The following is a 23,180-nucleotide window of genomic DNA, read 5'->3' as shown; positions in this document are numbered from 1 at the left end:
TACAAGATAGAACATTGGAGAAAACCTAGATGACCTCGGGTACGGCAATGCTTTTTTAGCTACAACACCAAAACACAATCCATGAAAGAACAAACTGATAAGCTTGATTTCATTAAAATTAAAAACTTCTGCAAAAGACAAAGACAAGAGAATGACAAGCTGTAGACTAGGATAAACTATTACAAAAGACATACCTGATAAAGGACAGTTTTCCAAAATTAACAAAGAATTCTTAAAATTCAACAATAAGAAAACAATATAGTTTTAAAAAGGGCCAGATAACTTGAGACACTTAACCAAAAAAGGTATATAGGTGGAATATAAACATGAAAAAATGTTCCACATCATATACAAATCAGTAAAATGCAAATTAAAATAACAAGAAGATACTACTACACATCTATTAGAGTAGCCAAAATCTGTAACAATGATAACACCAAATGATGGTGAAGAAGTGAGGCACCAGAAATCCTCATTCATTGCTGGTGGGTATTCAAAATGGTACAGCCACTTTGGAAAACAGTTTGGAAGTTTCTTATAAAACTAAACTAACTCCTACTATACAATCCTGCAATCATGCTCCTTGGTATTTATCCAAAGGTGTTGCAAACTTAGGTCCACACAAAAACCTGTACACGGATGTTTATTGCAGCTTTATTCATAGTTGTCAAAATTGGAAGTAACCAAGATGTTCTCCAGAAGGGGAATGGATAAAGAAACAGGTACATCCAGACAATGGAATATTATTCAGCTCTAAAAACAAATGAGTTTATCAAGTAATGAAAATATATGGAGAAACCTTAAATGCATGTCACTAAGTGAAAGAAGTCAATCTGAAATGTCTACATACTGGATGATTGCAACTATAGATATTCTGCTAGAGGTAAAACTATGGAGACAATGAAAAAAATCAGTGGTTGCCAGGGGTTAGAGATGGGAAGAGGCATAAATAGGCAGAGTACAAAGGATTTACAGAGGCAGAGAAAATGTACTATACAAATCAATAATGATGATACATGCAATTATAAATGTGTCCAACCCATAGAATACATAACACCAAGAGTGTATTATAATGTAAACTATAGACTTTGGGTAATCACTATCTGTCAATTTAGTAAATTCATCAATTTTAACAAAAGTACCACTCTGGTGGGGAATGTTTGTAATGGGAGAGGCTATAAATGGGGAGGGGCTGGGAGTATATTAGGAAACTCTATACCTACTGTTTAATATTGATTAATTCATTTAAACTGTTCTAAAATAAAATAAAGTCTTACTGAAAAAAAAACCTAAAAGGTATCAAGAAAATGATAAAAGGCATACAAGACCAATGAACTAGAAGTAGACAAGTTTAGAAATGCAACGATGGGACTCAAAAAATAACCAGAATTTTAAAACTCATTTTAGAAATAAATACTAAACTAGAAAGAGCATAATGAACAGAACAGAAAATGCCCTAAGAGAAATAGAAGATGAAAACAGATAGTTTAAAAATTAAAAAGAAATAAAATCATTAGAAAAGAAACTAATAATACACTATGATAACACTAAGTATCTATTCAACAATTATTTTAAATATTTATCTCCAATCTAAAAACAAAACAAAAACCTGAAACAAATTTTAACTTTATTAAATATGCTTACAGTTGATAGTAGTTTATGTATAACAATTCTGAACTAGTTTGTGTCTATAAGAATTAAGCTAATGAGTAAAATTATTGATAATATTGGCAACCAAAAGCCACATGGTAGAACAAGGAAAGTACAATGTGAATGAAAAAGGCAGGGCAGAACCACCTGTGTTGGATTACCATTAAAGGTATCAACATGAATTCATGATCTAAAAAATAAACCATTCTCTACCCAGCCTGTCAAAATGACCTAGGAATCATGACACTCTAGTAGCAATGAAAATATCCAATTCTCAGATACTGGTCTCCAAACACAATTCCCTCCTAAAAAGACCAGGGCTCTTAAGAAAATATTATAGGAAGAAAAATAAGAAGAGCACAGAATTTGGGATATCTTAACAGAACTTGACATTTGCAAATTTCCACATTCAGTTTCATTTCTTTACAAGTAACCACAAATATCCAACACATAACAGCTGCCTGCCATTGGATACATATCCTAACCTTGCAACCAAGTTTAAATTCTTAATGCTTCATCTATAAAATAGAAAATACAGGACAAATTTAAAAGGTCTGCTGTATTAAATGATTTAAAGTGGATTGAAGTATGTAATATAGTACTTCACATATACTACACATTCAATAAATGTTTCCTACTTTTTCCATTATTTTATCTTTTTTACATCCAAGGACGTAGCAAATAATCCTCCCTATTACCTCAATATAGCCGCCCTTACTTAGATTTAGTAGGCTGACAACCTGATCATAATATTTCACTTTAAGAATAAAAATGTACCTCCCTGAGACTTCTGGGAAAACAAGAAAACACCCACATTAGTATAAATTACCCAGAAAACAACCTAAAGATTGGCAGAACAAACTCTCCACAGCAAAATGTAGAGAAGTGGCCAAAAAGAAGAGGGTAGGAAGGGAACAGATGTGCTTGGGAGCCAAACTGACCAGCAGAGCAGTCCAAGCAAGGGAGGGATGCCACCATTTCCCTTCCCCACTCCACACTCTAGATACAGGGACACTTGTGAGAACCAGTGCAGCCTGAACACTTTCCACCTAGTTTGTTAACAATATGTACTGCCCCTGCACTCTTCTACAGACCTACCCCCCAGAAATTTTCTGAGGTGGCTGTAGGTCCCCTCCCACAGCAGATTAGCTGGGACCTTGCTAACACACCCTGCACTCTCCTGCAGACCCTCTATATCCAACACACCCTTGGCAAGAGTGCTCAAAGCAGTGCCACAACCATGACACTGTGCAAGCAAACCTGACAGGGGTCAGCACCACCTTAAAGTGACTCCTGCCTCAGGGAGAAGGGAAAAAAACCACATACACACCAGTTCGACTACAGCCTCAGCAGTGGGCTGGGGGCAGACATCTGGTCTGACTGCAGGCTCCACTCACCAACAGAAGCTTCTCAGGGGACAACACAGGGAAACCATCCTGTAGTTCAGAGCTCCCACAGCTCTGTCAAATCCCTGGTCTGACTCAACTCAAACCTAAGACAGCCCCAGACTGGCCCAAACAACATGGCGACCAAATTCTGCCCCCAACAGGCAGAGAGCCATTGCAGATGACTGAACTGAAGGCAAATGAGGGTCAAACACAACAGTAGGATGCATGCAAAATACATAGGAGACACCCTGGAAGTGCCAAGTTCTAGTGAACAGGGGACATTGCACTGTAGGATACTATAGGACCTCTTCTTCATAAAGCCTCTACTTTCAAAAGCAGATGTGGCTGACTTTCCTAACACATAGAAATAGACACAGAGGGTTAGATGAAATGAGGAGATAGAGGAATATGACCCAAATGGAACAACAGGACAAATCAGAGCAAAAGAGCTAAATGAAATGGAGATAAGCAATATTCTTAATAGAGAATTTAAAGTAATGGTCATAAAAGATACTCACTGGACCTGGGAAAAGAGTGGAGGACCTCAGTGAGACCCTCAACAAAGATATAAAAAAAGATATAAGAAACATAAAAAAGAACCAATCAGAAATGAAGAACTCAGTAACTGAAATTAAAAATACACTACATGGAATAAATACTAGATTAGAGGAAGCAGAAGAAAGGATCAGCAACTTGGAGGACAGAGTAATGGAAAGCCAACAAGCTGAACAGGAGAGAGGGAAAAACAACAAAAAATGAAAATAGGCTAAGGGAATTCAGTGACACCATCAAGTGTAATAACATTCACATTATAGGGATCCCAGAAAGAGAAAAGAAAGAAAAGGGGGTAGAAAATTTATTTGAAGAAATAATAGCTGAAAACTTCCCAAATCTGGAGAAGGAAACAGAAATCCAGATCCAGGAGGCACAGAGAGCTCCCAACAAAATCAACTCAAAGAACCCCGTATATAAAGTGGCAAAAAGTAGCAATAAAGAGAGAATTTTAAAAGCAGCAAGAGAAAAGAAATAGTTACATACAAGGGAAATCCCATAAGTCTGTTAGCTGACTGTTTCAGCAGAAACTTTGCAGGACAGAATAAAGTGGCATGAAAGGAAAAAAAAATCTGCAACAAGGAATACTCTATCCAGCAAGGCTATCATTCAAAATAGAAAGAGAGATAAAGAATATCTCAGGCAAACAAAAGTTAAAGAAATTCATCACCATTAAACTGGTCTTATATGAAATGTTAAAGGGGACTCTTTGAGCGGAAAGGAAAGACCATAAGCGGAGTAAGAAAAGGAGGAAGCAAAAAAGCAGTAAAATTAACTCTATCAACAAAAGTCAGTCAAGGGATTCACAAAACAAAAGGATGTAAAGTAAGACAACATATACATTAAAAGTTGGAGGGGGGAGGAGCAAAAATTTCGTCCTTTTAGAATGGGTTCAAACTTAAGTAACCCATCAACTTAATATAGACTGCTATATGCATAAGATGTTATATATAAACCTAATGGTAACTACAAATCAAAAACTGGTAATAGATATGCAAAAAATAAAGAGAAAGGATTCCAGGTATATCACTAAAGAAAGCCAACCAACAGTGAGGTAAGAGCAAGAGAAGAAAGGAACAGAGAAGAACTATAAAAACAACAGTATAATAAGTAACAAAATGGCAGTAAGTAAATACATATCAATAAATACTTTGAATGTTAAACGACTAAATATTCCAATCAAAAGACAAAGGGTGACAGAATGGATAAAAAAGCAACGCCCATCTAAATGTTCCCATCTATATCATTTTAGACCTACAGACACAGGCAGATTAAAAGTGAAGGTATGGAAAGCATTTGTCATGCAAATGGATGTGAAAAGAAAGCTGGGGTGGCAATACTTACATCGGACAAAATAAACCATAAAACAAAGACTGTAAGAAAAGACAAAGAAGGACACTACATAATCATAAAGGAAACAATCCAACAAGAAGATATAACAATTGTAAATATTTATGCACCCAACATGGGAGCACCCAAATACATAAAGCAGCTAATAACAAACATAAAGGAAGTAATCAATAATACAATAATATTAAGAGGACTTTAACACTCTACTTACATCAATGGATAGATCATCCAAACAGAAAATCAACAAGGAAATAGTAGCTTTGAATGTCACATTGGACCAGATGAATCTAACAGATACATTCAGAATATTCTATCCTAAAATAGGAGAATACAGTCTTTTCAAGTGCACTTGGAACATTTTCCAGAATAAATCAAATGTTTTGCTACAAAACAAGTCTCAACAAATTCAAAAAAACTGAAGTCATACCATGCATCTTTTTCTGACCACAACACAATGCAACTAGAAATCAACCACAAGAAGAAATCTGGAAAGAACATAAATAGATGGCGGTTAAATAAAATGCTACTGAACAATGAATGGGTCAACCAAGTAATCAAAGACAAAATAAAAAATACATGGAAACAACTAAAAATGAAAACAAATAGATCCAAAACCTTTGGGATGCAGTAATAGCTGTTCTAAGACAGTTTATAGCAACACAGACCTACCTCAAAAGGAAAAAAAAATCTCAAATAAAGAACTTAATTTTCGGGGCGCCTGGGTGGCACAGCGGTTGAGCGTCTGCCTTCGGCTCAGGGCGTGATCCCGGCGTTATGGGATCGAGCCCCACATCGGGCTCCTCCGCTGTGAGCCTGCTTCTTCTTCTCCCACTCCCTCTGCTTGTGTTCCCTCTCTCGCTGGCTGTCTGTCAAATAAATAAATAAAATCTTAAAAAAAAAAAAGAACTTAATTTTCACCTAAAGGAGCTAGAGAAAAAAAAAACAAACAAAACCCAAGAGAAGTAGAAGAAAGGAAATAATAAAAATTAGAACTGAAATACATGAAATAGAAACTTAAAAACACAAAAGAACAGAGCAATGAAACCAAGAATTGATCCTTTGAAAAGATCAACAAAACTGTTAAACTCTCAGCCAGACTTATGGGGGGGGATTCAAATATACAAAATCAGAAATGAAAGAGGACAAGTAATAACCAACACCCAGAAACACAAAGGACTGCAAGAGAACATTATGAAAAAGTATATGACAACAAATTGGACAATCTTCAAGAAATGGATAAATTCCTAGAATCTCATAACTTCCCAAAACTGAATCAAGAAGAAATAGAAAATTTGAACAGATGATTGCCAGCAATGAAATTGAATCAGTAATTTAAAAACTCACAACAACAAAAGTCTAAGACCAGATGGCTTCACAGGTGAATTCCACCAAACATGTAAAGAAGAGTTAATACCTATTCTTCACAAACTATCCCAAAAAACAGAAGTGGAAGAAAAACTTCCAATTTATTCTATGAGACCACCATTACCTTGATACCAAAACCAGATAAAAACACCACAAAAAAGAGAACTACAGGTTGATATCTCTGAATTGAAAAAAGTATTCACACCATCACGTTGGATTTATTGCTGGGATGCAGGAGTGGTTCAATATTTGCAAATCAGTCAATGTAATAAATCACATCAACAAGAGAAAGGATAAAAAACATATCATTTCAACAGATGCAGAAAAAGCATTTGACAACGTACAACATCCATTCATGATAAAAAAAAAAAAAACCCTCAACAAAGTAGGTTTAGAGGGACTATACCTCAACATAATAAATGCCATAAGAGAAAACCCAATGGCTAACATCATACCGAATGGTGAGAAACTGACAGATTTCCTCCTAAGATCAGGAACAGAGTAAGGACGCCACTCCCACCACTTTTATTCACCATAGTACTGGAAGCCCTAGACACAGCAATCAAATAAGAAAAATAAATAAAGCCATCCCAATTGGTAAGAAAGAGGTAAAACTTTCACTATTCACAGATGACATGAGACTATATATATAGAAAACCCTAAAGACCACCAAAAACTAGATCAAAGACTACTAGAACTGATGAATAAATTCAGTAAGGTCACAGGATACAAAATCAAAATACAGAAATCCACTGTGTTCTATACACTAATAATGCAGTATAGAATGAGAAATTAAGAAAACAATCCCATTTACAATGCACCAAAAATAATAATATATCCAGCAATAAACTTAAGGACGTAAAAGACCAGTACCCTGAAAACTATAAAGCATTGATGAAAGAAATTGAAGATGACACAAACAAATGGAAAGATAATCCATACTCATGGATTGGGGAAACAAATATTCTTAAAACGTCATTACTACCCAAAACAATTTACAGATTTAATGTAATCCCTATCAAAATGCCAACAGCATTTTTCACAGAACTAAAACAAACAACCCTAAAATTTGTATGGAACCACAAAAGACCTCAAATAGGCAGAGCAATCTTGAAAAAGAAGAACAACACTGGAGGAATCACAATCTCAGATTTCAAGATATACTACAAAGTTGCACTAATCAAAACTCTAGTACTGACACAGAAATAGACACAGAGATCAATGGAAAATAAACCCACAATTATATGGTCAATTAATTTTCAGCAAAGCAGTAAAGGATATGCAATGCGAAAAAGTCTCTTCAACAAATGGTGTTAGGAAAACTGGACAGTTATGTGTCAAAGAATGAAACTACCACTTTTTTACACCAGACACAAAAATAAACTAAAAACTAAAGACCTAAATGTGAGACCTGCAACCATAAAAATCTTAGAAAAGAGCATAGGCAGCAATATCTCTAACATTGGCCATAGCAACATTTTTCTCAATCTGTCTCCTGAGGCAAGGGAAACAAAAGCAAAAATAAACTGTTCAGACTTCATCAAAATAAAAATCTACACAGCAAAGGAAACCATCAATAAAACAAAAGACAACCTGCTGAATGGGAGAAGATACTTGCAAGTGATATATCCAGTAAAGGTTCACTATCCAAAATATATAAAGAACTTAGAAAACTCAACACCCAAAAAACAAATAATTCAATTAAAAATGGGCAGAAGATATGAACAGACATTTCTCCAAAGAAGACATACAGAGGGCAGACACATGAAAAGATGCTCAACATTACTTATCATCAGGGAAATGCAAATCAAAACTACAATGAAATATCACCTAAACCTGTCAAAATGGCTAAAATCAGGGGCACATTGGTGGCTCAGTTGTTAAGCATCTGCCTTCATCTCAAGTCATGATCCCAGCATTCTAGGACTGAGCCCCTCATTGGGCTCCCTGCTCAGTGGGAAGCCTGCTTCTCCCTTTCCCACTCCCCCGTTTGTGTTTCCTCTCTCACTGCCTCTCTCTCTGTCAAATAGATAAAGAATAAAAATATTTAAAAAATTAAAAAAGAGAATGGCTAAAATCAAAAACACAAGAAACAAGTGTTGGTGAAGATATGGAGAAAAAAGAACCCTCGTGCACTGTTGGTAGGAACGCAAACTAGTACAGCCACTGTGGAAAACAGATTGGAGCTTGCTCAAAAAATTAAAATTAGAATTACCATGTGATCCAGTAATTGCACTACTGGGTATTTACCCAAAGAGTACGAAAACACTAATCTGAAACACCCCTATGTTTACTACAGCAATATTTACATTAGCCAAATTATGCAAGCAACCCAAGTGTCTATTGATAAATGAATGAATAAAGTAAAAGTGGTGTGTGTATACACACCACACACACACACACACACAGTATTACTCAGCCATAAAAAAGAATGAAATCTTGCCATCTACATACACAACATGGATGGATCTAGAAGGCATAATGCTAAGGGAAACAAGTCAGTCAGACAAAGACAAATACCATATAATTTCACTGGTATGTAGAATTTAGGAAACAAAGAAAAAAAAGACAAATCAAGAAACAGACTCTTAACTACAAAGAAGAAACTGATGGTTACCAGAGGGGAGTTGAGGGGATGGGTGAAATAAGTGAAGGGGATTAAGAGTACACTTATGATAAGCACTGAGTAATTTGTATAATGGTTGAAGCACTGTATTGTGCACCTGAAACTGACTTAACACCGTTATGTTAAATTATACTGAAACTAAAATATTTTTAAAAATTAAAAAGTGTACCTCTCTTGCTCTGTTTCATCGATATTGTAAGTACCATTACTTTAAAAGGTAATAGCATTAATCATAACAGTTTTCTAAATTTAGGCAGTATATGATATTTCAACTCTGTATATAAAATTTCAAGCTGTTTAAGGAACAGTTTTCAAGCATGGTGCAAAGTATTTGGGTGTGGGGAGATATCTCTCATGGCTGGAAATAGACATATGAGAGGACTAATCATTTGTACTTTTAGGTTGGGGGAATCCATAGGCACTCGCAGAGCAGCTTTGTGTGTTGCCCAGTTCCTTTCTGTTTTCACTTTCCCATAGATGAATCCAGACACACTTTTCTGATTCTAGCTTCCACAATCTATTTATATATTTATCAACTGAGCAAACTATGTTTTGAGCACCTAACATATGTCAAGCACTCTGTTATATACTAGAGATAGAGAATGTATAATACATCTGGAGATAGAGATAATTATACAGACAACTGTAATATAGCACGTTAAGTGCTCATGATAATGACAGTGTAGGGGCAAATATCCCAGCCATTTGCCTAAACAAAATGGGAACAACTGGAGGATTTTAAGATGTTGAATGAAATTAGATGAATATTTTTGAAAGATCACTATGTGTATGCTGTTGCAAATATAATTAGAAGGGAATAAGAATCAAAAAAGGAAAAAAAAGAATATGTATCTCATGGAGTCAAATAATGCAGAAAGCACAAGTTATAACAACAACGGTGATATTGAAAATATAGCAGCTAATAAGAATTGCTATGCTTTATATTCATGATTTTAATTCCCACAAGCAAAGAGTGAAATAAGTCCTGCTTTTAGCCCCTGCTTTCTACCATTCAACATATGAGGAAAGTAATGGGCCTAATTGGACAGCATTTTAAAGAGAAAAATAATTCACATCAGTCTGCCTTGAGCCACTGTGCTCTATTATTATTACTGATGTCTCTTTCCACAAAGCTCATTCAAATTCTGTTCACTCATGCTAAATTTTCAGAAATTATTTCCATGCATAAGGTTTTTGTTTCATGTTACATGAATATTAGAGGAAATCTTGATTCTAAGAGAAAAACTCAATCTCAGGGGCATAAACTAAAGACAAGTCCCTTTAATTAGATGTTTATTTCATGTAAAATGCATACTAAACTTAAATGGAACATACAAAATAGATATAATATTTTAAATAAACATACACCTGTCAGAAACTGTCTGAACTTTCTCATATCTTTTATTCCAAATCATTTTATGTGCCCTAACTTGTGAGCCCACTCTCTCTTGCACTTTGACTTTGGTTTGAAAAGCATATGGGACCTCTTCCTTGGAAGTTGCAGGTACTATATTATGGTCAGTTTTGCTACTTGTCCCTCATACTTATTTCTCTTTATCAGGGCTATTGCAATCTGTGATTTAGCACATCCAGATCAATGGAGGAGAATATTTTCTCAGCCTAACCACAGAATGTTGAGTATCATTTCAGTGAAACTTCCTGATCTTGCTTTCTCAGGGAATGCCCATTGCCCAACTTTAGATCTATTTAATCCTACCTAATCTCATTTCTGTCTTCTGAACTCTGCCATTTAGCAGTAGAGAGTAACTATATGAGAATACTTATTTATTTTTTTCATATGTTTGATGTTTGGCGCAACTAATATAAATAAATTGATGGCAGAGTATCCTACCTTATCTCCCCAATTACAATGTTGAGAGATTCTTGCAAGAAAAGTTTTCCTCTATTTAAATGCCAGCCATTGGAAAGGAATACAGGAAACAGAGAGAGGAAAAGACAACTAACCAAAGGATATGTAGATTGATGTGGTAGCAGATATTTCAGCAAAATTATCTTCCCATCCCCCCAAAATATGTAATCTTTACATATTTCATGATTTGTATTCCTATTGTATCCCATTATATAGTACACAGCTTATATTTCTATTAAATCTCATTATATGAGAGAAATTCAATATTTTCAATATTTTCACTGATATTTTTAAGTTTAATAACAGAAACCTATCTGCATTAAACAATGATTAATAAGAACGTTATTGATTAGCTATTTATATGGTGAATTTAAAATAAAAAATAAAAGTATCAGCTAAATATTATAATATTGCCATAGAGTATGTGGTATTTTCCTTAAAACTAGTTCAAATAGTCTATGAAATACCATTTAGATAGAGAATACAAAAATGTATATTATTGCAAAATTGCCTTTTTATCACTGATTTTCTTATTATCTTATTTTAATATTCAAATAGTAAAGAAAGAAAACATACCTCATGTTTTTCCGAACTAAGAAACCACGTATCCATCTCTGAACAATCAAAACCGGTGAATTATGAGCCAGAATTTCATTAATTTTTGAAATAATGTGTTTGATATTATTAAGCTCATCATCATAGGTCGATCCCTGTATAAAGAAAATATATTTAATATTTATATTTCATGAAAGTATTTCCAAGGGACATTTTAAAATTGCTAGTCTAATAATATAAACTATTAAAATGTTCACAAGTGGCTTGTAGGCATAACAGTTAAATAATAAATACATTTTCATATCTATTTCATTAGATCATAATATCAAGAATTAGTAGCACAAAATAATTTCAATTTTCTACACAAAATGCAAGACCCCTGATGATAAATTTATTCATTCTAGATTCTTTTCGCAATCTGATACTATAAATACAAAATTTTGACCATAATCATGTTGATCTTTAAACGGTGGTGGCATGAATAGGTATCCAATGAAACTCTAATAGTATTCTGTGGTTTCCTATAGGAAACTGACATATGTTGGAATCACAGAATAATTTACAATAGTTCAAAATTTTGTTGCAGCTTAACTAGAATGTTGGACACTTTTATTATGATACAGCTCACTCCCCTGGAGAGAAATATTCTATAGTGCCTTTAAAGAAATTATCTCTAAGATCTCTGTTCCTGCAAAATTTTAGATTTGGGATCATAGACTCCCTACATCCCACTGATCATTTGGCTAGAAATAAAGATACTTTATTTATGTTTTATATGTAAGGATTATACATTAAAAACCTAAATTTTATATTGTTTGTAAGGCACCTACCCTGAAAATTACCAACCCCATCACTTCATGTCCCCTTTTCTGCCTACACACTCAATCAGCTATGTACTGCCAGGAAAAAAAAATCACAAAGCCTTGCAAATTAGTGCTATTTTATATTTACAAACATTCATTGCTAATTAGCAAATGCTTTACTTGGTCCTGGCTTGCTTCCATTTCCAACAGGAGCTATTGCAAGTGTTCAGTACTGTTCTCAATACTCTTTAAGCCTTTTCCCTAGCACTCCCTAAACATCTCTTCACAGAGGAAACAGGGCCATCAAGTCTGAACTCCATTAACTAACTCTCCTCCATTATTACCTAAATTTAACTATATTCCCATTTAATTATATTCCTACCTATTCTGAGTAGAAATGCCTTCTATTCAATCTCAAAACAAGAAATACTTCCCTTCCTGTCCAAGATAGGCACTCCATTGCTGTTAAGTCCCATCTCTCTGTTTCACTATTATCTTCTACTGTCAGTTCCCATCTTTAAAATGCACCCATATAAACAACCACACTTATCCCAACCCTCCATCCTTTGCATTTAACTTTCATTAAGAGGCCAAATTCTTGAGATAGAATTTCATATTTGCTGTCCCTACCTTCTCCTTTTCTGTATCTCAATTCACTGGATTTTACCCCTACCAACGTATTTGATACTTTTACATTGGATATTCCTCCTTCAAATACTTCCCTCAGCTTCCGTAAACCACTCCTCCTAGTTTTTCTGTAACTCCTGTTTATTTCTGGTCTTTTTAAATACCTAGCCACACCCTGCCTGATGTCACATTGAAAGGATTTTCTCCACCTGTCTCTTCTCAATCTGAACACATTGTCCAGGTCATTGTACCTAATTCATAGCTTCAGTACTTACCTACTAGAAGGGCACCAATGGGTATTAAGTAATATGGAGGAAGGGTGTTTCTTTGGAATATACCATTTTCTGAAACAAAGGGGTGAGGAGATTGCTTAACCTTTCCTGTTTTCTAGGATCACAGGGCTCAAGTAAAACTCAAGATTGTCAAATACGACAAATGAGTGCGGCAAAGGATAATATTATAGAAGGATATTGAACTCAGATCAATGTCAAGAAAGGCTTCTTGGAGGAAAGAATTGAATCTCCAAAAGAGTAAGACAGTGAGATAAGTAATTGAGAAAGGCAGATTCCCAGATTTCTGTCATTAGGCCTGAACTCTCTATTGAGCTAAAGAACAGTATGATCAAACCGACAGCCAGTTAAATTCAGCTTTCCCAAACATGAATCTTCCTTCTCAAACTGCTTTCTCATATGCTCTTAATAAATGGTACTAGTGCCCATACTCAGAAATTCTGGAACCACCCTAAGCTCTCTTTTTTCTTATGCTTCTTTATACTCAAATGTTTCTAGATCCTATATATTCAATATCTCCATATCTGTCTGACTTCTCCCTTTTCTTCTAATTTCTGCCATTGCTTTATTGCATATCTTTATCACTTCCTTAGCTTGCTAAAAATGTCCTGATATCTGATATAATCCCCATTCCCCCACTCCCTTTGAATCATAATATGCACTATTGCTAGAGTGAACTTTCCACAATGCAAATCTGATCATATGGCATCCCTGCTTAATATATTTCATGGGCACATCACTGAAAGATCAGTTACACATTTCTTGATTTGGAACACAAAATTCTTGATCTAGGCCCTTTCTACCTCAATCTCATCTCCCTTCACCCTACATAAGCTACTTTCCTCAATGGCAATATCCAACCACTTATACCCATGAAAATTGCCTGATAATCACACCTCAATCCTTTTTACAGATACCATTCCAGTTTCTTGACTGCCTTTCACAATTACTTATCTCACTATCTTACTCTTTTGGAGATTCAATTCTTTCCTCCAAGAAGCCTTTCTTGACATTGATCTGAGTTCAATATCCTTCTATAATATTTTCCTTTGCTGCACTCATTTGTCATATTTGACAATCTTGAGTTTTATCTGAGCCCTGTGATCCTAGAAAACAGGAGAGGTTAAGCAATCTCCTCACCCCTTTGTTTCAGAAAATGGTATATTCCAAAGAAACACCCTTCCTCCATATTACTTAATACCCATTGGTGCCCTTCTAGTTTACCTGTGACAAAGACCTGCTACAGACTCTCTAAATTCCCATTTACCTTTTAATGATTAAACTGCTTTATCCCCACTGATCAATCGGAACAAATCAAACTTTGGTTAAGATCCTCTCCTTCCCCCAGGCCCCTGAACTTTTGCCCACCTGCAGCCTGAGCTACCACATAACCCTCCTTTAATGGCCTCTCCTGAGATAGGCAGCTCTCAAGATAAAACATTCCCAGATCTACGGTCAGATCATGTCACTCCCCTTCATCCCACTTACCCATACCAGTTCTTTCCAGTCTTATTTACTCTTCCCAAGAAAAGAAAAAAACCTTTTTTGACTAACCTTAATGATGTTTGAAGATTGCTGATCAATTAGAGCATTCCCCCTACTGCAACAGCAATAATCCTCTTGAACAAAGTCTCTCCTAAGCCTTCATTGGTCTTTTATTTGACAAGTTTATGCTATGACACAATTATTGTTCTATCCTTCCCATTTGCGACATAAACTCACTAAGTTTAATACAGCTTTCTTTATCCTGTAACTCTAGACTAAGAAAACTACTGGTTTGTAACTGGTATTCAATTATTAGTTGACTAGTAAATCACTAAGTAACGGTAACTTATCCATTGTGATATTTGGTCTCCAAGTTTGATTTGACATTGTCAACCTATTTTTGTAATTCAACTCGTACTTGGCTGCAGTAACATCATATTCCTAATTTTTCTACCTTTGAAATTTTTATTTCTCAGTCTGTTTTGCTGGTTCCTTTTCATCTTCAAACTATTTAAATATTGGTGTAATTTAGGCTTGCTTTCTTTTTCATCTCTGCTAATTCTCCTCAAATGATCACCTTCTTTGCTAAATCTTACTATCTCATATATGCGGTTATCCACGTAGTTGTATCTCCTATTAGGAATTACGTCTTAAATTACAAATCTATAAAATAAAATTCCAATTCTATTTCTCTACTTACATGTCAAAAACTGAAATAATTGAAGTGCCTGGGTGGCGTAATCAGTTAAGCATCCAACTCTTGGTTTCAGCTCAGGTCATGATCTCAGGGTGTGAGATCGAGCTCAGCAGTCTGGCTCTATGCTCAGTGCAGTCTGGCTCTATGCTCAGTGCAGACTCAGCTTAAGGCTCTCATCTCCCTCTGCCCCCCCCCTTCATGCTCTTTCTAAAATAAATAAATAAATCTTATTTTTTAAAAAAAGGGGAGGGCACCTGGGTGGCTCAGCCCATTGAAGCTCTGACTCTTGGTTTTGGCTCAAGTCCTGATCTCAGTGTTGAAATCCAGTCCTGCGTTGGCTCTGCACTCAGCGTGGAGTCTCCTTGAGATTCTCTCTCCCTCTCCCTCTGCGCTTTCCCCTGCTCGCACTCTCAAAATAAATAAATGAAATCTTAAAAAAAAAAAAAACTGAAATAATTATCTCACCCATTTGAAAATATCCCCAATCCATACCTCATACTGCATTACATACGTAGTCACTTACACTATTCTTCACCTTGTCATCTAAGAAATAAATCCACATTCCTTTCCCCCTTCCCTTTACCATCCAATAAATTCACTGATTTCTATCAAATAAATATCTCTTCAATCTGTTCCCTATAAACTATACCCTCTACCAATTTACAAATTGATAGGGCCCACCCCTCACTAATTTCTTTATATTCAATTTCCCCCACTTCAAAATTATGGAATATATGATAGTTACTCTAGTACGAAAATTGGATCATGCTAAAGTGTTAAATATTTTCCCAAGATCTTAAAAGATAAAGCCTCGTCTCCCTAGTATCACACATAATATCCTTTGCCATAATAATCTTATTTTTGTCTCCAGTATCATTTGACATGCCCAACCATGTATTCTAAACTATAACACTAAATTACTTCTTGTCAGTTGATTGTGCCAAGCTCTAGCCCTACCTCTGTGCCTTTGCAAATGCTTTTCATTCTGCCTCACTTGTACACCTGCCAACACCTCAATTTGCCTTATGATTTATATTAAAAATACCACCTGAAGTATACTTTGCTTTTTCCTTCTTCCATGAGCAGAAAGTTGAACTTCAAAGATTTTTTAAAGAACATATATGTAGTTCTTTCACAGATTTTGCTCCATACTAAGATCCATGACATTTGGAAAAAAAATTATTTTTTGGTCATTATTTCCCCTTAATTTGCTATATTTTCTCTATTAAAATTCCTATTCATGTATACTAGATACCCTGGAACTCACCTCCATGTTTTATATTTTTTTCTCATCACTTTCATGTATATATTCTCAATTTGTTAAAGCTATTCTGTCAAAGGCCAACTTTCTCATGTTGAGTTTTCTACTACCTTTTCAACTACTCCAGTTAAGTTATGTAGCTGAGACTAAGCTCGTTTCTGAAGTTCCTGACTGCCCTATCACAGAGGGGTCCTGCCTCATACCAGTTTGCTATTCATTGTTACCCTGCCTGTACTAAGACTTGTTTAAAAAGAAAACCACAGACCCAAGATAGTCACTTATGCCAGGCCAAGTCACCAAACTGGGGGCTTAATACCTAACCTATAGTTGCAACCTCCACCAGAAATGCAGATTTAACCAGTCAGCAATTTTCTAGTCAGCACCAATGAGGTAATCTGTCACATGGGCCTTCCTCAAACCCCAGAGGAAGATGAGGTAAATCTACCTAATAAGACCCCCTGCCTGTTCTTGTACTTCGGGAAAGGTGAACTTGCCTGGAACAATCCTTTCTTTTTGCTAATAACGTCTTTGCCCCACCCTACTTCCTATAAAAGCCTTCCATTTTGTACAACTCCTCCTTGGAGCTCCTGTCTACTTGCTAAAGGGGATGCTCAACTGATTCAAGAGTCACTTAATAAAGCCAACTAGATCTTCAAATATACTTAGTTGAATTTTGTTTTTTACCAAGCCTTTACATGAAATTTATTCTGTGACTTGTAACAATGGATCCTATCTGCCACTGTTCCACTACTACCCTTGACAAATAAAAGGATTTGCAGAATCTCTTCTCCTTCATATTGTTTGCTTATACATATCACGAATAATGGCATAAAGCCAGGCAGAACTAGTTTCTACCTTTGACTTCGTCCCATCTTCACTGTATCTGAAAAAACAATCTTCACTATGATTAAAAGTACTTTTATAAAATAATCTTTTATTTAAATGTTACCCTTTATGGGTTTCTAGAATAGATGTGATTTCCTCTAATCCTTATGTTTCTTTGTTCATTGCATTTGGGTTCATGGTGTGTGTGTGTGTGTGTGTGTGTGTGTGTGTGTTGTGTGTTGATAGCAAAATATGCCACCCCAAAATATCACTGTAAGAGTTCAAGATGTGCCTCCCTAAAATGTACCCCTGTGGCATATGGATTATTTTGAGTAGTAGGCACTTAAAAAACAGCAAAGTGAAGGAGAGGCTTATGCCAAACCTCCAGTATCTAATTGAAAGACAGATCCTTCAAAGGCCATTCAATTATCATAAATCCACTCCCCAGGAGTTTCAACAACAAGGGAGATAGACTTTTATCACAAAAGAGGAGGTCAGAAGGAGAAAAAAGTAGGAGAGATTACCGCATACAGAAGATCATTGTCACAAACTCCCATCATTCTTCTAAGGACCTATTTTTCTTTCCTAAAAATCATTTCCTTTCTCATAAGAGGTCTACATCCTCCCTCCCCTTTCCCTATTAATGCTACTTAAGCATGAATTCTAAGCTATCTCAGGGAGTTACTAATTTTCTCCCTGGCTATCTCCCATGTATAAATGAGAGATATACATGTTAATAAACTTCTGTTTATTTTTCTCTTATTAATTTGCATTTTATTACAAAGGTCTCAGCCAAGAATTCAAGATAGTAGGGGGAAAATTCTTTTTCCTCCCCTAAAGTAGCTTGGGACTATGGAGGTTGAATGCATAGGAAAGAAGTGAGGGAAGAATACGAAAGGGAATTTAGATGACTAGGCTTAAAAGTGGTCCTGGTCAGATGCTATAGTTGTCACCAGCAGAGAACCATTAAGCTCATACTGCAGTTTACAGCAATGAGTCCCACTTACTACCAAAGCATGAATAATTCCTTCTCTTTAAAGTGAGAAACAGAATAATCATCAGTTGTGGGCAAGGTTAGTTCCAGAGAACAAGTAACCTCTAGACAATAAGATTTCTGATGTCCTAAAACAATTATCTTGTAAAATGCCAATAAAGATATTGCTTCAAACTTGTACAAATGCCATAAACCATTTGCTATCTGAGGACAAATGGATGAATCCTGTTTGTAAGGGAAAGTAATGCATTTCCTCCACTAGAGGAGTGATGACCCTGGAGAAAAACTGCCTGGGTTTAAATCCCAGTTCCACCACTTACTAGCTATGTGTTCTAGGGTAAGGAACCTCTCTCTCCCCTGTTCATCTGTAAGACAGAGACAACAATGGTACTACCTCATTGGGTTCTGAAAGAATATTTGTAAGGCACTTAGAACAGAGGCCCAAACATTTCAAGCATCCAAGGAATGTTATCTGCCAACAGTTTTACAGTCATACTTAAAATGATACATAGTTTTAGAGTTTACGTAAAAAGCATTTCTATATTCATTATTTGATACACAAAAATTAGTCTAAAGGAATTTACTAAGAAATTATCCAAACTAACACAATGAAAATTATGAAATCAATAAATTAACTATGAAAGATAATTAGTACTAATATTTTCAATCCAATAAAGGGAATTAGGGTATTACAGTAAAAGTTTCACAAAGAACAACATATGCTTACGCAAAAAAAATTTCAACAATCAAGAAAACAGATGGCATGAGACAGAAATATCTGTACTCTACAGCTTGCTATTGTAACCCTAGGATGAAATTGTGGCTGTTGCTAACCCTGGTATAAACCATAATGAAGCATTTCAAAGGAACAGTAAGGACTTTCATAATATGACTCACATGGAAGAGAGTATTTTGTGTTCTAACAAGAAGAGTAGTTTATTTTTTTAATAATAATTTTTTTATTATATTATGTTAGTCACCATACAGTACATCCCTAGTTTTGATGTAAAGTTCCATGATTCATTACTTGCATATAACACCCACTGCACCATGCAATACGTGCCCTCCTTACTACCCATCACCAGTCTATCCCATTCTCCCCGCCCCCCCGAAGCCCTCAGTTTGTTTCTCAGAGTCCATAGTCTCTCATGGTTCATTCCTGCTTCTGTTTACCCCCTCTTTCTTCTTCCCTTTCTTCTCCTACTGATCTTCCTACTTCTTATGTTCCACAAATGAGTGAAACCATATGAAAATTGTCTTTCTCTGCTTGACTTATTTTGCTTAGCATTATCTCCTCCAGTCCCGTCCATGTTGCAGCAAATGTTGAGAAATCGTTCTTTTTGATGGCTGAGTAATATTCCATTGTATATATGGACCACGTCATCTTAATCCAGTCACCGGTTGAAGGGCATCTTGGCTCCTTCCACGATTTAGCTATTGTGAACAATGCTGCTATGAACACTGGGGTGCATATGGCCCTTCTCTTCACTACATCTGTATCTTTGGGGTAAATACCCAGTAGTGCAATTGCTGGATCAGAGGGTAGCTCAATTTTTAACTTTTTAAGGGACCTCCACACTGTTTTCCAAAGTGGCTGTACCAACTTGCATTCCCACCAACAATGTAGGAGGGACCCCCTTTCTCCACATCCTCTCCAACATTTGTTGTTTCCTGCCTTGTCCATTTTTGCCATTCTAAATGGCATAAGGTGGTATCTTAGTGTGGTTTTGATTTGAATTTCCCTGATAGCTAACTATTTTGAACATTTTTTCATGTGTCTGTTAGCCATTTGTATGTCTTCATTGGGGAAGTGTCTGTTCATATCTTCTGCCCATTTGTTGATTTGATTATTTGTTTCTCGTGTATTGAGTTTGAGAAGTTCTTTGTAGATCTTGGATACCAGTATTTTATCTGCAGTGTCATTTGCAAATATCTTCTCCCATTCCATGGGCTGCCTCTTAGTTTTGTTTTTTTTTTGACTATTTCCTTGGCTGTGCAGAAGCTTTTTATCTTGATGAAGTTCCACAAGTTCATTTTTTCTTTTGTTTCTCTTGCCTGTGGAGATGTGTCATGAAAAAAGTTGCTGTGGCCGATGTCAAAGAGGTTGCAGCCTATGTTCTCCTCTAGGATTTTGATGGATTCCTGTCTCACATCGAGGTCTTTCATCTATTTGGAGTTTATCTTTGTGTGTGGTGTGAGAGAGTGGTCAAGTTTCATTCTTTTGCATGTAGCTGTCCAATTTTCCCAGCACCATTTCTTAAAGAGACTGTCTTTTTTCCACTGGATGTTCTTTCCTGCTTTGTCAAAGATTAGTCGCCCAAAGAGCCGAGGGTCCATTTCTGGGTTCTCTATTCTGTTCCATTGGTCTATGGGTCTGTTTTTGTGCCAGAACCATGCTGTCTTCGTGATCACAGCTTTGTAGTATAGCTTGAAATCCGGCAACGTGATGCCCCCAGCTTTGTTTTCCTTTTCAATAATTCCTTGGCGATTCAGGGCCTTTTCTGGTTCCGCACAAATTTAAGGGCTGTTTGTTCCAGTTCTTTGAAAAATGTCATTGTTATTTTGATCAGGATGGCAATGATAGTGTAGATTGCTCTGGGTAGCATAGACATTTTAAGTATGTTAATTCTTCCGATACATGAGCATGGAATATTTTTCTATCTCTTTGTGTCTTCCTCAATGTCTTTCAAGAGTGATTTGCAGTTTCTAGAATATAGATCCTTTACATCTCTGGTTAAGTTAATTCAATCAGTGTGATAGATCATATCAACAAGAAAAGAGTCAAGAACCATATGATCCTCTCAACTGATGCAGAAAAGCATTTGACAAAATACAGCATCCATTCCTGATTAAAACACTTCAGAGTGTAGGGATAGAGGGCACATTCCTCAATTTCATAAAAATCATCTATGAAAAGCCTACAGCGAGTATCATTCTCAATAGGGAAAAGCTGGAAGCCTTTCCCTTAAGATCAGGAACACGACAAGGATGCCCACTCTTGCCATTATTATTCAACATAGTACTAGAAGTCCTTGCAACAGCAATCAGACAACAAAAAGGTATAAAAGGTATCCAAATCGGCAAAGAAGTCAAACCATCTCTCTTCGCAGATGACATGATACTCTATATGGAAAACCCAAAAGACTCCACCCCCAAACTACTAGAAGTTATACAGCAATTCAGTAATGTGGCAGGATACAAAATCAATGCTCAGAAATTAGTTGCATTTCTATACACGAACAATGAGACTGAAGAAAGAGAAATTAGGGAATCCATTCCATTTACAATAGCACCAAAAATCATACGTTACCTCAGAATTAACTTAACCAGAAAAGTAGTTTAAAAAAAACAAATTCTAAAATTATATTCTATTCAGAGTGTACATAACTATGCAAAAAAAAAGATCCCCAATTTTTCTGATATTCTAAATACATTCATACTTATTTAAATTTGTTTTTTATCCTACTCTTTTTATTTCTTCTTTATGTTTCTGGTCCATAGGTCTATCTTTTTCTATTTCATTTGTGATTTTTCCCAACAGAATTTCCTTATTTGGCATATACTTAGCCAACATATTTGAAAAATGTAAATTGTACTAATCCCAGAAGTATTTATTTCAAATAAAGGAAACCCATGGTTTTTACCTTTTTATTCCATCAGAAAGCACATTAATGATATATTCACTTTAATAATCACTTGAAACAGTAGAAACCTATGTGAAACTCCCTAAAATAAGATTTTGTATTATTTTAAATCAGTATTTTTTAGGATTACTTGGTAAACATTTTGGGAACACTCTATAGTCTATTTTCAAGTTTAAAATAATTCACCTGAGTCAAGTACCATTAAATAACTTAAAATTTAGAATCATAATAATATAACAGTATAGAAATTTCAGGAAAGAAGCAAATACAAGAAAAAAAATACCCTACTGAAATTTCCATGACTCGAATTAACAATTATCATTTTAAAAATATTCATTTTCAAATATATTCCCAACTCTGTAACTTTCTTTTCATTCACTGAACAGGGCCTTTCACAGAGAAATAAAAACTTTTAATTTTGGTGTTCAGTTTATCATTTTTTTCCCTTTTAAAGATTATGCTATTGGTGTCAGGTCTAAGAATGTTTTTCCTACCTCTATATCCCCAAAATCTCCTTCATTTTTTTCTTTCTAAAAGTTTTATAGTTTTAAGCTGTACATTTAACTCCCTAATCCATTTTGAGTTAATTTTTGTATGGGTGTGAAACTTAGGTTGAGGCTCATTTTGTGTGTGTGTGTGTGTGTGTGTAACCAATTACTCCAGCAACATTTACGGAAAAGGCTATATTTTCTCCATCAAATTACTTATACCTTTGTTAAAATTCAGTTGAACATATTGTGTGAACCCATTTTTAGGTTTTCTTATCTGTTCCAGTGATCTATGCCTCACCAATATCACACAGTCTTGACTACTGTAGCTATATAAATATCAAAATCAGGTAAATGGATTCCTATCACTTTACTGTTTATCAAAGTTGTTTTAGTCATTCTAATTCCTTTACCTTTCCATAAAAAGTTTAGAATGCTCTTGTTTATACCTACAGAAAATTCTGCGATTTTGATAGGAATTGCATTAATCCTATATATCATTTTGGAGAGAACTGAAATTTTATGCTGAATATTCTAATTCATGAATATGCTATGTCTTTCCACTTATTTAGATCTTTGATTTTTTCCTGTTTTATAGTATTCAGCATACAAGTTCTTTTTTTTAAAGATATATATTTCAGAGAGAGAGTGAGAAAGAGAAAGAGCACGAGAGGGGGGAGGGTCAGAGGGAGAAACAAACTCCCTGCTGA

General features: G+C 35.4%; 1 protein-coding gene across 2 annotated transcripts in view; it reads right to left on the bottom strand.

The window, feature by feature from the left end:
- Positions 1-23,180, bottom strand: part of LRRIQ3 (leucine rich repeats and IQ motif containing 3) — a 159,307-nt gene that overhangs the window by 127,136 nt on the left and 8,991 nt on the right. For both annotated transcript variants that reach the window (XM_008690827.1, XM_040627128.1), the window contains exon 3: positions 11,378-11,511. In XM_008690827.1, the coding sequence (XP_008689049.1) occupies positions 11,378-11,511 (134 nt within the window). The remainder of the gene's footprint in view (positions 1-11,377; positions 11,512-23,180) is intronic.

The sequence above is a fragment of the Ursus maritimus genome, unplaced genomic scaffold, assembly GCF_017311325.1.
Source record: "Ursus maritimus isolate PB19 unplaced genomic scaffold, ASM1731132v1 scaffold_12, whole genome shotgun sequence".
Taxonomy (NCBI): Eukaryota; Metazoa; Chordata; class Mammalia; order Carnivora; family Ursidae; genus Ursus; species Ursus maritimus.
The sequence above is the reverse complement of the archived record's forward strand: the minus strand, read 5'-3'. Positions and strand labels throughout refer to the sequence as shown.